Here is a 13209-nt window from a genome sequence, read left to right on the forward strand (position 1 = left end):
AAACTGGCGGTGTTGGAGATTAAATCCGTGAAAGCTTAATGTTACAAGCCGCACACATATTCGTGGTAGCGAAGCATAACAGTAACATGACAGTAGTAATGAATTACTGAAAAATCAAATACAGTTTTCGTGAAGTTAAATTCGATTCTAAATTGATTGGAATTATCAGAAAAGGATATTGGATTAGGGACTAATCAATGAGGTACAGATAAGTAAAAATCTTCTTTTATTGTCATAAATATCGTGTTTTATTCCCAACTCGGAAACAAATATCTTACAAAATCTAAATCCTCTCATAGTTACCTTTCTCGCTTGTCTTAGATCACCTTGTTTGTATGATTATCCTAACAATATATCACTCACACACTCAGTGCTGCAACTCGTGTTAAATACGCTTGCATCGCACTCGGTGCATTTCCTTACAGACTACATTTGCTATCAACATCTACGATTGGTTACATTTCGACATGCTCTTGCAGAGTTTCTTAACCTAACGTGTAGCTCGATTAGATACTTAATACAACGATGAATACGGTGCCAAATACGCTAGCGGTAATTGTAATAACCGCCCAACTGTTCTTGGGGCAGCTCAGTGCTGTTTTCGGATGTTCTTCCAGTGTACAAGCACTCGCTGATCGTCCGCTGCCTTTCCAAAAGGTCGGCTACCATCGCTGTAGACGTACTGATTGATCGGGTACTCCAGCATGGTTTCGTACTTGTACACGTTAGACCCGAGCTGCTGGGTTAACGGGCTGGTATTGGTCGTCAGAATACCCGTGAAGTTCCGTCGGTAGGCGATCTTGAGGACTTCGCTTTCCATGAAGTGCATAGCCTCGATGTTTTCCTGAGCGGATAGTTCTGCACAGGTGCCCATCATGAACGAGTGCAGTATTTGGTTCTTACCCTGGGGGAGTTTCTGTTCTCTACAAGTTTGCAAAGAAAGTTAATTAGTATTGAATTCTATAAAATTGATCACACCGCTTACCGAATAGGCTTCTCAACGTATTCCAGGAATTCGAAAATTATGACCAAGTTGTTGGTTACCTCCGGTTCCGGCTCGTCGTGAGCATCGAAGTTCAGTGAAACACCAACAGATTTTCCGCTTTCGTCCTTGATCATGAAACTAAGCTCTTTCTCAATCAGAACTTCCCAAATATCTTCCAGAATATCCCGGTAATCTTTCTCGTGAATCAGGGGTTTAATCCATCGCTCCAGATCAGCTTTTTCGTAGAAACTGTACGTCAGAATGCTGGAAGGAAAAAAGGTTTACCAACTTGAAGAATACATTGTTGTATTTACGAAAAGGAATTATACTTGATAGCGTCTTCTTTGTGTTCATCAGCAAGAGGATGCGCTGATAGATGCATTTTGTACTCAAATTCAAATTCTCGATTAATCGCAGATCCTCCCTCTTCATTTTCTTCGTGTGCAATAATATGCTGATGATTTTTGTACATTGTCTCCAAAACTTCAGCCAGATTTTCTGCACCAATGAAACTGGTAATGCTTATAGCGTGACCTTTCTGGCAGAGTTGGGTTACCGTGATGATCGAGTTCAAGGAATTGCCGCCCAGTTCGTAGAAGTTGCTTTGCAGCGAAATTTTCGCACGCGTGGAGCGCCCAATGACCTGGCCAACAGTGGTGAAGAGATCCTTGGCCATGGCCATTTTGAATTCCGGAACGCCTGTGTAATCATATTCGATCTCGATGGTGGCATCATCTAGAATATGAAGAATTTAGAGCAGTGGCTGACAACCATCGTAAACCAACTTACCATTGTTGTTTGTGTTCTCATACATTTTCAGCAAACTCTGTCGATCAATTTTTCCATTCACCAGGAGTGGAATGCTGTCCAGAATAATGACCTGTGGGATCATGTAGTGCGGTAGTTTGCTTTCAAGAGCACCCTCAATCTGTAGTCCCGTTTGCAGTGTGGAACCCTTCTCAACAGTGATGAAGCCAAGTATTGCCTGATCAATATCACCAGCGTGGTAACACAGCACAATACCTTTGTCCACTCCAGGGAGCGACAGGAGATTCTTCTCCACCTCGGAGAGATCCACACGATGGCCACGGATTTTAATCTGGGAATCAGTGCGACCTTCGTAGTAGACGCACCCCTTGGTGGCAGAGGCGAAATCCCCCGTGGAGTAGAGTCTCGAATATGTTGGATCAACAGCCAGTGGATTGTCGATGAATCTATGGGGATCACGACCGTTGACATAGCCCTGGGCTAGGTTCAGCCCGGAAACGAACAATTCTCCAATGTCGCCGGGTTTAACAGGTTGAAGTTCTGGATTCAGTATGTATATAACTGTGTTATCCAGTGGATATCCAATGGGAACTTTCTCGTAGTTGCTGAGCTGTTTCTTGGACTCGCATACGAAGTATGTGACATCTCCCATGACCTCAGTTGACCCGTAGAAGTTACACAGCTGATGAACTCCTTCCTCGAAATAGTCGAAGAATTCTTTGGCAAGCAATAACTGTAGAGGCTCTCCAGAGCAAACCCACACGCGAAGATTGTACAGGAGCTTCTTCTTCTGCAGTGGCAGATAGAGAAGCAATGAACGCAACAGGGTTGGTACCAGAACCAGACGCTCGATTTTGTACTCTTCGAGTAGCTCAACGAGTCGCTCTGGGTTGTTGGTTATTTTCTTGGGTACGATAACGATGGCCATTCCGTTCAGCAATGGGCCCCAGATTTCGGTGACGGAATCGACAAAGGTCAGAGCCGTTTTGAACACACCGACCTTTTCCGTTTTCGAATAGGGGAATCGATTCCATTGCCATTGAAGCCGGTTGAGAATGGTGGCATGGTTGAGTCGGACACCTGCAAAAAAAAAAAAACAAAAAATTATTATTGGTGAGTTTTGAATACGAAAGTTTTATATTGAATTATATTAAAATTATTATTTTTATAACAATCAATTGTACTTAGTTATTGTCAGGGTGAAGTGATGAGAAAATTATGTTCTTTCCATTCTGCTTGGTGCATAGGCTCATGTCAGTCTCTTCTTCTTATTCTTCTTATTGACATTACATCACCATACTGGGACAGAGTCGCCTCGCAGCTTAGTGTTCATTAAGCACTTCCACAATTATTAACTGCGAGGTTTCTAAGCCAGGTTACCATTTTTGCATTCGTATATCATGAGGCTAGCACGATGATACTTTTATGCCCGCGGAAATCGAGACAATTTCCAATCCGAAAATTGCCTAGACCAGCACCGGAAATCGAACCCAGCCACCCTCAGCATGGTCTTGCTTTGTAGCCGTTGCTTATCCATTAGAAATTCCATCAACCTGCGGTTCAACATCCTTTCCTTCACCTTTGCCATGCAGCTCGTCAATGAAAATGGCCGATAATCACCAACGTCGTTAGTATAGCCGGTGTTCTTGGGAATGGGAATCACGTAACTGTGTTTCCAGCTTTCGGGGAGTGTTGCGGCCATTGTCCATTCTCTGTTGGAACCTTGGAGTAATGTTGATTTTCCACTGGGTGAGAGATTTTTGAGCATGAGGTAACCGATTTCATCGGGACCCGCCCATTTCCCCTGTGCCTTCTGCAGTGCGAAATTTAGCTCATGGATTAGGAAAGGCCTGTTAAAAGTTTGTCTCAGGTCCGGAGGAACTTTGAAACAATGAATTACCAGTTCTGGTGAAGGATGGCACTTCAGGAATGTGACCGGATAACGTTGAAAGGATGAGATAGATAAGAAATGGTCCACGAGGGAATCGGCGATGGTGTTTTGATCCCTGATTGTAACGCCGTTCAGTTTTAGGCTCATTCCATTAGCTCGCCTTTTACCTTGAATACTATTCAATCTTTTCTAGATTTCAAAGATAATTATTGATTTCATCTAAGAACTCCGTCCATCACCTTTGCACATCGAATAATTTGGCGGCATTCATCACGAGCAGTTCTGTAAACTTCCATTGCGCGTATCCTCTCCGGATGTTTTTTTGAGAAGGTTTTTTTTTGCTCTGTTATGAACCCTGAGCGCTTTTCTTCGGGCTTTTACCGCTATTCATGTTTGGTCGCTCCACCAGTACAAGGCTCGACGGCCCGGGTTTGGTGTAGTTCTTGGAATTGTGTCAGCGGCTGCGTTGTGGATCAAGCCCGAGGAATCCTCTATGCGCAAGGATGGTTCATGTTCCAGTTCTTTGTTCAACTCACGAAAGTTTGTCCAGTTGGCTTCATTATACAGCCACCGAGGGCGACGGCTGGTTTTCGGAGCGACTATATTTCTGAGCTCCAGCACTATAGGTGCGTGATTGCTTCCCATGTGGTCACAGTTCATGGACCAGAGTAGACGGTTAGTGACAGGGGCCGAGCACAGAGAGGCATCGATTGCCGTATCGGATTGATCGCGGAAAAATGTTGTAGAACCATCGTTCAGCACAGTTAAATCAAATTCGCTGGCTAGGCTGATGATGGTGGATCCTCTTGCATTATTGCGTCGGCTGCCCAATGCTTGATGATGTCCATTAACATCTCCAAGTACAAGCATTGGATGTAAAATTTGGGTCAACGCCGCCCTCAGCTGGCTTTGTAGGTTGTTGATTTTTCCGTTTGGGAGGTACCAAGAAACTACAGAAATTGGTGATGGCCACGAAATTCGGACGGCGACAATTGGTAGGTCTGAGTTGATTCCAATTTGTGTGACGGCAAGTTTTGTACATGTACCGATAGCTACCGAGTGGTAAATGTTGGATCCGGGTTTTTCGTATCCATGGTCGCTGGAGTGACGCTGTGAATTTCTTGCAATGCGAGTACAGCTGGCTGGTACTTGTGTACCAGCATCTCCAGGTCTGGAAGGTTATGGAAGAATCCATTGATGTTCCATTGGATAGCAAAAACAGTCTTGCCATTATCTATCGGATGGCGGAGAGTATCATCGTGCGTACACAGGCTGTCGGTAATCCCCGGCAGGGCTCCACCGAGCGCAGGTCCCAGTTGTTGGTCCACCACTGGCAGAGGTGAGGGTGCTGAGTTTCTGCACGGCCGGCCCGGGTCTAGATGTTTTTTTTGGAATATACTGACAGAGGTGCTACGAAAGCGGGCTTTTTCCTGTTGGCGGCCTGGGATTTTCAGCCACTGGTCATCTTCGTTCTTCCGGTGTCGGGGTCGACCCGGTCGTTCCAGTTGGATTATAACTTCTGGTCGACCGGCGCCTCGGCTACCAGCAGCAACGTTCTCTTCTGCGATGTTGTTGAGTTGGATGGTTGGGTGTTGGCGTGGGGTAATGTTTGGCTCAGTCATTTCCTTGATTCTTTTATTTCTTTCATTGTTTTTCGGTGGGAGTGTAAGTGGTATGTGTTTTTCAACTGGAATCTGGTAACTGGGACTGAGCGACCTTAGTTGTTTTATAAGGTCGGTTCCGCGGAGCTTTTAGCCGCGTTTGGTGAACCGGCGGAGTCATTACTGGAGTCGGTGGGAGATATGATGAATACCCGTTTGGAGCTAAGCGAGCTGATGGACATAGCTTCACCGTCAGATGATAATTCATTGTTGGCAGTAGTTTTTCTTGCGATCTTTTTGTTATTATTTTTATTCTTATTTGCATTGGTGGTGGGTATTTTTCCTGGGTTGTGTGTTTGGATCCAACTAGCGACTTTCTGTTTAACATCTGGATTGGGGCTGGGATCGGTGCAGGTCGGTGTTCCGGTGGAGGACTGAGAAATGGTGGTGGTGGCAGGGTGAACAGACTGTAGACTCACAATTAACTCATCTTTTTTTGGCAGATCAGTTTTCAACTGCTTGATAGTCGCGGTTAGCTCGGCGACTTGCCGGGCTAATTCCTCAATAGTTCCATGCTCTCGGGCTTTATCTAAGCGTTTGCTTACATTCCGGCATTGAAAAGTTTGTTCCATTTCCTGTTCCATTCCTGAATATTCTGAGTTCCGTCGGGCTATGCGTTAACTCCGGTAGACACCTAGGAATCAGCAAAAACGATCCGAAGTTTCACAGAACGCATCCACTGCTGGCATCAATAGACGTAAGCGAGAAGTTGCCGTCAAACGCCCCCAAGCTTTCGAGAGAAAACGCGCGTAGCAGAAACGAACTGCACCAGCTAAAAGCCTTGGAAGTTGCATTAATTTGACGTCTATGCTGGCTTGAAGTTTCCTGTTAGCCTTGCGAACAAAGGCGCAGAATCCAGAGATTGCGAGATAGATTCTTGATTTGATCTAGGATGTTTTCGAGTGGCAAACATTCTCGACACTCTGGGCATAGTGTGTCCATTGACTTTGTCACATTCACTGATTCAACGAAACCGAATGCTAAATGCAAGTTTTCAATAGTAAATATTATCATACATAAATAATGTAACACACTGAAGCCGGTTTTTACGCGGAGGATATGGACCGCGTAAATTAGAACAACGTGAAAAACCGCGAATTTCCAAAATATGTCTGAATGAACCACAGAAATCCCAAGATTTAAGTGAAAAAAATCGTATAAAAAGCGATTCCAGTAAAAATAACCGCGTAAAAAGCGACTTCAGTGTACATTGGGTATGAAGCGTTGACTCTTCCTTAATCGAATGGTCCAATTAAATTGAAAATCCACCGAGAAACGGCTGAGATATTAACAGTCAAAGTCTATCATATTTTCGTGACGTTTTTCGATTTTTTGCAATCGTAAAGTGTACCCCAATATAGAAAAGACAGACGTAGTTCTACGTCAAAATGATGGAGGAAAAATAAAAATTGAAAAAAGATTATGAAAAAAGTCAAACGGAGAAAAATATAGATAGATAAAGGAAAACAGAAGTTTGAAGGAGGAACAAAAAAAGATAAAAGATGTAAGAAAGACTATAGAAGGAGGAAGATGAAAGAAGGAAGGTTTAATGACCTTCGGCCTAATGGTCTTCGGATAAACGGCCTCCGGCCCAGTGGCCTGATACCAGTGGTGACGTGCAGCAACCGATCTGAATGAGACGATTGTTAAATATGTACTGCTCAGGCCACTCCGGCCTTGGACTAAATAAATAATGATAAATAATAATAGTTTACTACACCATAACTAGATTTTTCCAGTGCTCGCATTATTCATCCATTTCGGTCAGCATTTTTGGAAAAACGATTGTACCACGTTTGGCATAATTCTTATTAGAGCTGTGTGATTGATTAATAACATTTGTTGAGGTAATTGGGCGCATGATTGTATACGACGCAGCAAAATAAAAACAGATAAGGTTTCTGTCAAAACGGGATCATTTTAAATGTTGACACATTTGCAAGATAAATTTACATTGATTTTTTATTTACCATGCCAACTAGCAAGAAAACTTGCCCATAGTGCGTTTTTACCTTTTATTAGGGAAAAGATTCCTATTCTCACATGCATTATGAAAAGTATTTAAAAAATATATATATTTTTGCGCTCTTCTAAAACAGTTAAACAGTTAAACATACAAAAATCCTTCTACCGGGTAAATGCATTATTTGAAAGAAAAGATCATATCTGCGCTTTCCTTAATCAAGTAAATGCCCGAATTGAAAGAAGGAATCATATCCTTTCTATTGTCTTCTTCCGGACAAAAAGATTCTTTGAAATAAGGGATCATGTTTTTCCCTGCCCTAAACCGGGCAAATATCTGACTTGAAAAAAGGGATCATGCCTGTATTGAAAGAAGGAACCATATCCTCTCTTGCCTCCTGCCGAGAAAATGCGTTATTTCAAAGAAGGGACATATCTTCACAAACAAATATCTTAATTAAAAGGGAGATTCATATTCTCTCGCTTCCTGCTGCCAGGAAAATGGGCATATATCACCCATCCGTCCGGGAAGGGTTATACCACAGATAACAGATATTTAGGCTAGAACAAATTTTATTGAAAATCCTGTGTAAAATTTTGAATTGATATACGTTGATCCACTACTGCCATCTACTCAACTGATTGCGGAAGTACATACGAACGCAGCTAATTAGCAACCGTCGAACGCAGCCAATGAATTTGACTGCCGCCTTCGGGGTGCATTTTCCATAACAAATGATCCTTGCGCCATCTCCAATCGATTGCCGAACGCGGTCCCAATTTAAAATAAATTTGAATTAACGGTTGCCGATGTTTTCACACGTATCGGATGCCAGCCTCAAAATCTGTTTTCTGTGGTTAAATTAAGCAAATGCCCAAATTGAAAGAAGGGATCATATCCTCTCTCTTGTCTTCTGCCGGGCAAATTGATTGTGTGAAATAAAGGATCATATCCCCCCTGCATTAAACCGAGCAAGTATCTGACTTCATATCCGCCCTTATCAGCGTTTTGTACATGACACATTTGGTGCGGTGGTGAATCTTTTTTTACCGCAATTTCTTCTGGAGCCCGTAGTAGGACCGAATCCACAGATGATGCGCCTTCGTAAGGTACACCGGGGCAAGTTGAAATGCGGGGTAAGTTGAAACGGAAGCGTTAATTTAGACCGGAAATGATTGAATGCTCTGATTATTTTTTTCATCAAACTACTTCCCTAAATGCACCTTCTGACGGTCATTCCAGGAAGATTGCAATTACTAAAATCGCTCCCATTGTTTACTTTCCGTCCTTTGCAAAATCCAACTTTTTGGTATGCCAATGAGATAGGTCTCAAAATACCACTTGGAAAAGTTTATTCATCAAATTTTCACGGTGGGTAATCACTCAATGCTAAATAAGCATAATGATTATAAAAATCGATGGAAGACCCGTTTTAATTTTTGAATTTTTTTTAGTTAAAATTGCTCCGTTTCCCCAACCCATCGGGGCAAATAGAAATGCGCGATGCGGGGCAAGTTGAAACAACGATTCAAGACGTCACCGTCGCAATTAAAAGTAATATTTTATTTCAAAACTCAACATGGTCAGTACAAACATCCAAGAGAACATAAATTTTTAATTTTTAAAAACAAAACACAATTCTGAAAATAAATTCATAAATTTTCATCTCTCCCTTTTTTATTCATAAATGCAACCCTCCTACAATCTCCACTAAAGAATAGAATGAACAGGTGGCATGTTTAGTGCATGTTCTAATTTTGAGATTCTTAATCTAGTTTTTATCGTAGTGAGCTCTTAAAAAATAAAACATGAAGCATGAAACCATTTCGTTGATTCCCTTTTCACTTCTCCAGCCCCTCATTATCGCACCTAATAGTTTATGAGTGATACGCTGAAAGATGAGCCAACCTCTAAATCTCTTCGAAAATATAAACTAGGAAAGTGATATGCAGGATAATTAATGTGAATTTATGACGAAGTCACAACCGAATTATCAAGCGCACAATTCAAGTGTACCAAATAATACACCATCCTGAAAAGTAACCCGAGTGGTCACCAGCAGGAGGTAATCAATCAGCGTAGTGCGTAGTTTGATTCTCCAGAACTTTACCTCTGAAAGTTCAATTTGTGGAATTGTTGTATAGCCATCCTGACATCAGTACACTGAGTACATATATATGTATATATATGTCATATATGTTGTTTGTATTTTGTTTTAATACGGCAATATTAGTTTATATCTGTACATATTGCGGTGTTTTAACTTGCCCCGATGTGCGGGGCAAGTTGAAACGAAGCATATAAAAAAATAATTTCAAAATACAAAATATTTTTAAACAAATTTGGTGAGATTGCTTATTTTTTATGTGTAATCTTTGGCCCGAACTAGCAAACAACGAAAACGGATTCAAAATATTTTTAAGGGTAATTTTCATACAGCACTTCAAAGTTCAACTTTGAAAAAACCGTTTCAACTTGCCCCGGTGTACCTTATTTCACGACTAACATTGTTATCAGCCGTTGGCAAGGATTCAAGGTGAACGATTTCCTCGACCGCCTCGAAGGTATCCCCGTCTATCGTAACACTGTTTCCCAGGCGGGCCCTATCGCGCCCGGTTTCGTCCACAAGCATGTAATTTGTCTTCGCAGCATTCACCACCAGTCCAACTTTTGTTGTTTCACGTTTCAGGCGGGTGTACAGTTCTGCCACCTTTGCAAATATTCAGCTGACAATGTACATGTCATCCGCGAAACAAATAAATTGATTGGATCTGTTGCAAAACGTGCCCCGGTTGTTACTTAAACCGAAAACCGAGCAAATGTCTGTACTGAGAGAAGGAATCCCAACAAACAATTCTAGTTGAATAAGCTAGTATTTTAGTTGAAGAAGCTTATTTTGAATGGAATAAGCTTTTTCTCACCTTCCAATGTTTGTTAGGATATCTTCTCTTGCCTTCTGCCGAACACATGCATCCTTTTAAAGAAAGGAACGTATCTCCCCTTGCCTTAAACCAAACAGCTTACGCTGTTAAGGGACAAGCCTGTCGGAATCAAAAACTAATTTCACTCGTGTTTTCAAGTGCCCCTCACTCAACACGGAAGCAAAATAGAAACCAACTTGTGTATCTGACAACAAACGATTCGATTGAGCCCATTTATCTAGTCGGAAGACTATCAACTTCTCCAACAGAATCATAACCCTCCTTGCCTTGAGCAGAATAAATGGATCCTTTTAAAGAAAGGATTATATCTCCACTTGCCTTGAACCAAACAAATGCCCAAATTGGAAGAAGAAGGAAACCTCTCTCTTGCATATAAATTTAGTGCAACAAAAGATCATTTCCCCTTTTGCCTTAAACATCTGACTTTATAAAAAATGATCACATTTGCCCTTTCCTTAAACCGAGCAAATGTCTGTCCTCTGTTTCTTCCTACCGGGGAAATGCATCCTTTCAAACAAGAGATCATACTTCCCTTGCCTTAAACTGAGCAAATGCATGAATTGAAAGAAGGAATCATTTCATATCTTGCCTTCTTGCCAAGTATATGCATCCTTTCAAAGAAAGGATCATATCTCCCCTTGCCAAACCAACAAATGTCAAATTCTCGCTTGCCTTCTACCGGGTAAATGCATCCTTTCAAAAAACCCAAGCAGCACAAGTTGTCAAATGACTAGCAACTTAATTGTAACTGAAGTTGGTCGTATATGAGTTACTGTGAGTTGTATGTAACTTAAGTGCTGCTTGGGATGGGATTATATCTTCCTTGGAGGGATCATATCTCTCCTTGACATAAGCCGAGCAAATGCCCAAAATGAAAGAAGAAATTATATCCTCTTTTGACTTCTGTTGAGGAAATGCGTCTTTTCAAAAGGGATCAGTCATTTGGCCGAATGGGTCATTTGGCTGAAAGGGTTGTTTGGTCGAGAGGGTCATTGGGTCGAAAGGGTCATTTGGCTGAAAGGGTCGTTTTGCCGAATGGGTCATTTGGCCGAAAGGGTCGTTTGGCCGAAAGGGTTGTTTGGCCGAAAGGGTCGTTTGGTCGAAAGGGTCATTTAGCCGAATAGTTTATTAAAAAGTGAGAAATGAGGAATGAGAAGAGAGATGTCCCACTACTCACTTTGCGCCCCTTTTTTATAGTGAGAAGTGAGAAATGAGGAGTGAGACGTCTCACTTCTCACTCTTCATTTACCACTTCTCGCTGTCAAAAGTAAAAATCCAAATGACCCTTTCGGCCTAATGACTCTTTCGGCCAAAAGACCCTTTCGGCCAAGTGATCCTTCCGGCCAAACGATCCATTCGGCCAAACGACTTTTTCGTCCAAACAACTCTTTCGGCCAAATAACCTTTTCGGCCAAATAACATCTTCGGCCTAATGACCCTTTCGGCCAAATGACTCATTCGGCCAAATGGCTTTTGGCCAAATGACCCTTCCCTAAAAATGGAATTATATCCTCTCTTGTCTTCTGCCAGGGAAATGCATTCTTTGAAAGAAGCAATCATACCTTCTTTTGCTCTAAACCGAACAAATGCATTAACTGAAATAGGAATCATTTTTGAATCATATCTGAAACCATATTGAACAAGAAAGCGTATACTTCTTTGATCGAGAGCGATCTTGTGACTGCCCCAGAGGCAAAACGATGGTAGGTGCCAAAAAGCAGTTGTGATAGATATTTAATGGAGGCTACCAATGTCTTCGAGATGTGATTTTCTAATACATTCTTTAATTAAAAAAATATTTAAAAACAGCATCTCCCTTATGATGTAAAAGCAATTTTTTTTTAAGCGTACATATGTTGCATTATTCCCGAAATTGATTATTATACAACTATTATGCCAAATGACCATTATGCCAAACGACCATTATGCCAAAAGACTTTATGCCAAACGAATAATTATGTTTTAATGAAAAATTTAAAAAATATATGAAAAAGCGATAAAACAACATTCTTACCTTTCGGAACACCGGTGCTTCCAGAGGTATACAGCACCAAAGCCAACTCGTTCCGACCAGCGCCCAGCATCTGCTCCGGAAGAATGTTGGCATTGCTCATATCGCAAGCCTTTTTCCACAAATCATTATAGGAAACTGCTGGAGTGCTGCCAAACACGGCCACGTTTTCGTAGTCCTCGTGGATGACCAGCACCGGTTGGGCCTCGTTCAGAATGTGTTCGATACGATTCGGCGGAAAGGTGGGATCCAGCGGAAGATAGGCGGCACCGGCTTTCCAAATCGCCAGCAACGTTTTCACCAGCCGGTCGCTCGGCTGCATGCACACCGCAATGATGTAATCTCCGTCGCGGTTCGGTTTTGATTTGTGACGGTTGGCGATCAACCCGATGGATGTCGTAGCCAGGCGGTTTGCCGTCGAGTTCAGAACGTTGTAATTGATCTTGGTGGGCCCTTGGATGTCGTCTGCAATGGAAGTAAAATAACAGTCGTTTTTTATTATGAAAGCTAATCAAAGGACTTCAATGCGCTGAGCTGTTGCAGCAAGCGAGGAACCTAATTGGAGAGCATCGGCAGTGACCGTCATCGCGTAGCTCTAGTTCAAGGCCGACGAAAGTGAGCCGCTAACCGACTAAATGGAAGAAATAGTTTCCTGAACATAACACGCAAGCTGCGTGTTTGCTGCTATAAAATACATTAAGCCGTTCGTTGCGCAACTTTTGTTTTGATCGTTAACGGCACCAAAGTCATTGCCTCCGTAGGGGGCAATCACGGATCGCTGTTTTATAGTTAAATATGTTTATGTTGTCATTCAGAGTGCTGAACTAGAAAAAGCTGTGTGGAATAGTTTATTGACTTGATATCCATCTTCTATTTGGAATATTCATTTGACAAACTTGAAACTAGCTGATAATAATCAACGGATACAAGTCAAATCTATCCAAAGATAGAGCTGATCTCTTCATTCCGAGAGATGGTCTGGGGACGA

At 42.1% G+C, this 13209-nt stretch overlaps 1 protein-coding gene across 2 annotated transcripts in view; it reads right to left on the reverse strand.

Annotated features, from left to right (window-relative positions):
• Positions 1-203: 203 nt before the first annotated feature.
• LOC134204920 (beta-alanyl-bioamine nonribosomal peptide synthetase ebony) overlaps positions 204-13209 on the reverse strand; it is a 112977-nt gene continuing 99971 nt past the window's right edge. For both annotated transcript variants that reach the window (XM_062679729.1, XM_062679739.1), the window contains exons 3-7: positions 12225-12686; positions 1775-2833; positions 1315-1720; positions 986-1249; positions 204-923 (exon numbers count right to left, since the gene is read on the reverse strand). In XM_062679729.1, coding sequence (XP_062535713.1) covers positions 590-923; positions 986-1249; positions 1315-1720; positions 1775-2833; positions 12225-12686 — 2525 coding nt within the window. In that variant the 3' untranslated portion in view covers positions 204-589. The remainder of the gene's footprint in view (positions 924-985; positions 1250-1314; positions 1721-1774; positions 2834-12224; positions 12687-13209) is intronic.

The sequence above is a fragment of the Armigeres subalbatus genome, chromosome 1 (genome assembly GCF_024139115.2).
Source record: "Armigeres subalbatus isolate Guangzhou_Male chromosome 1, GZ_Asu_2, whole genome shotgun sequence".
NCBI lineage: Eukaryota > Metazoa > Arthropoda > Insecta > Diptera > Culicidae > Armigeres > Armigeres subalbatus.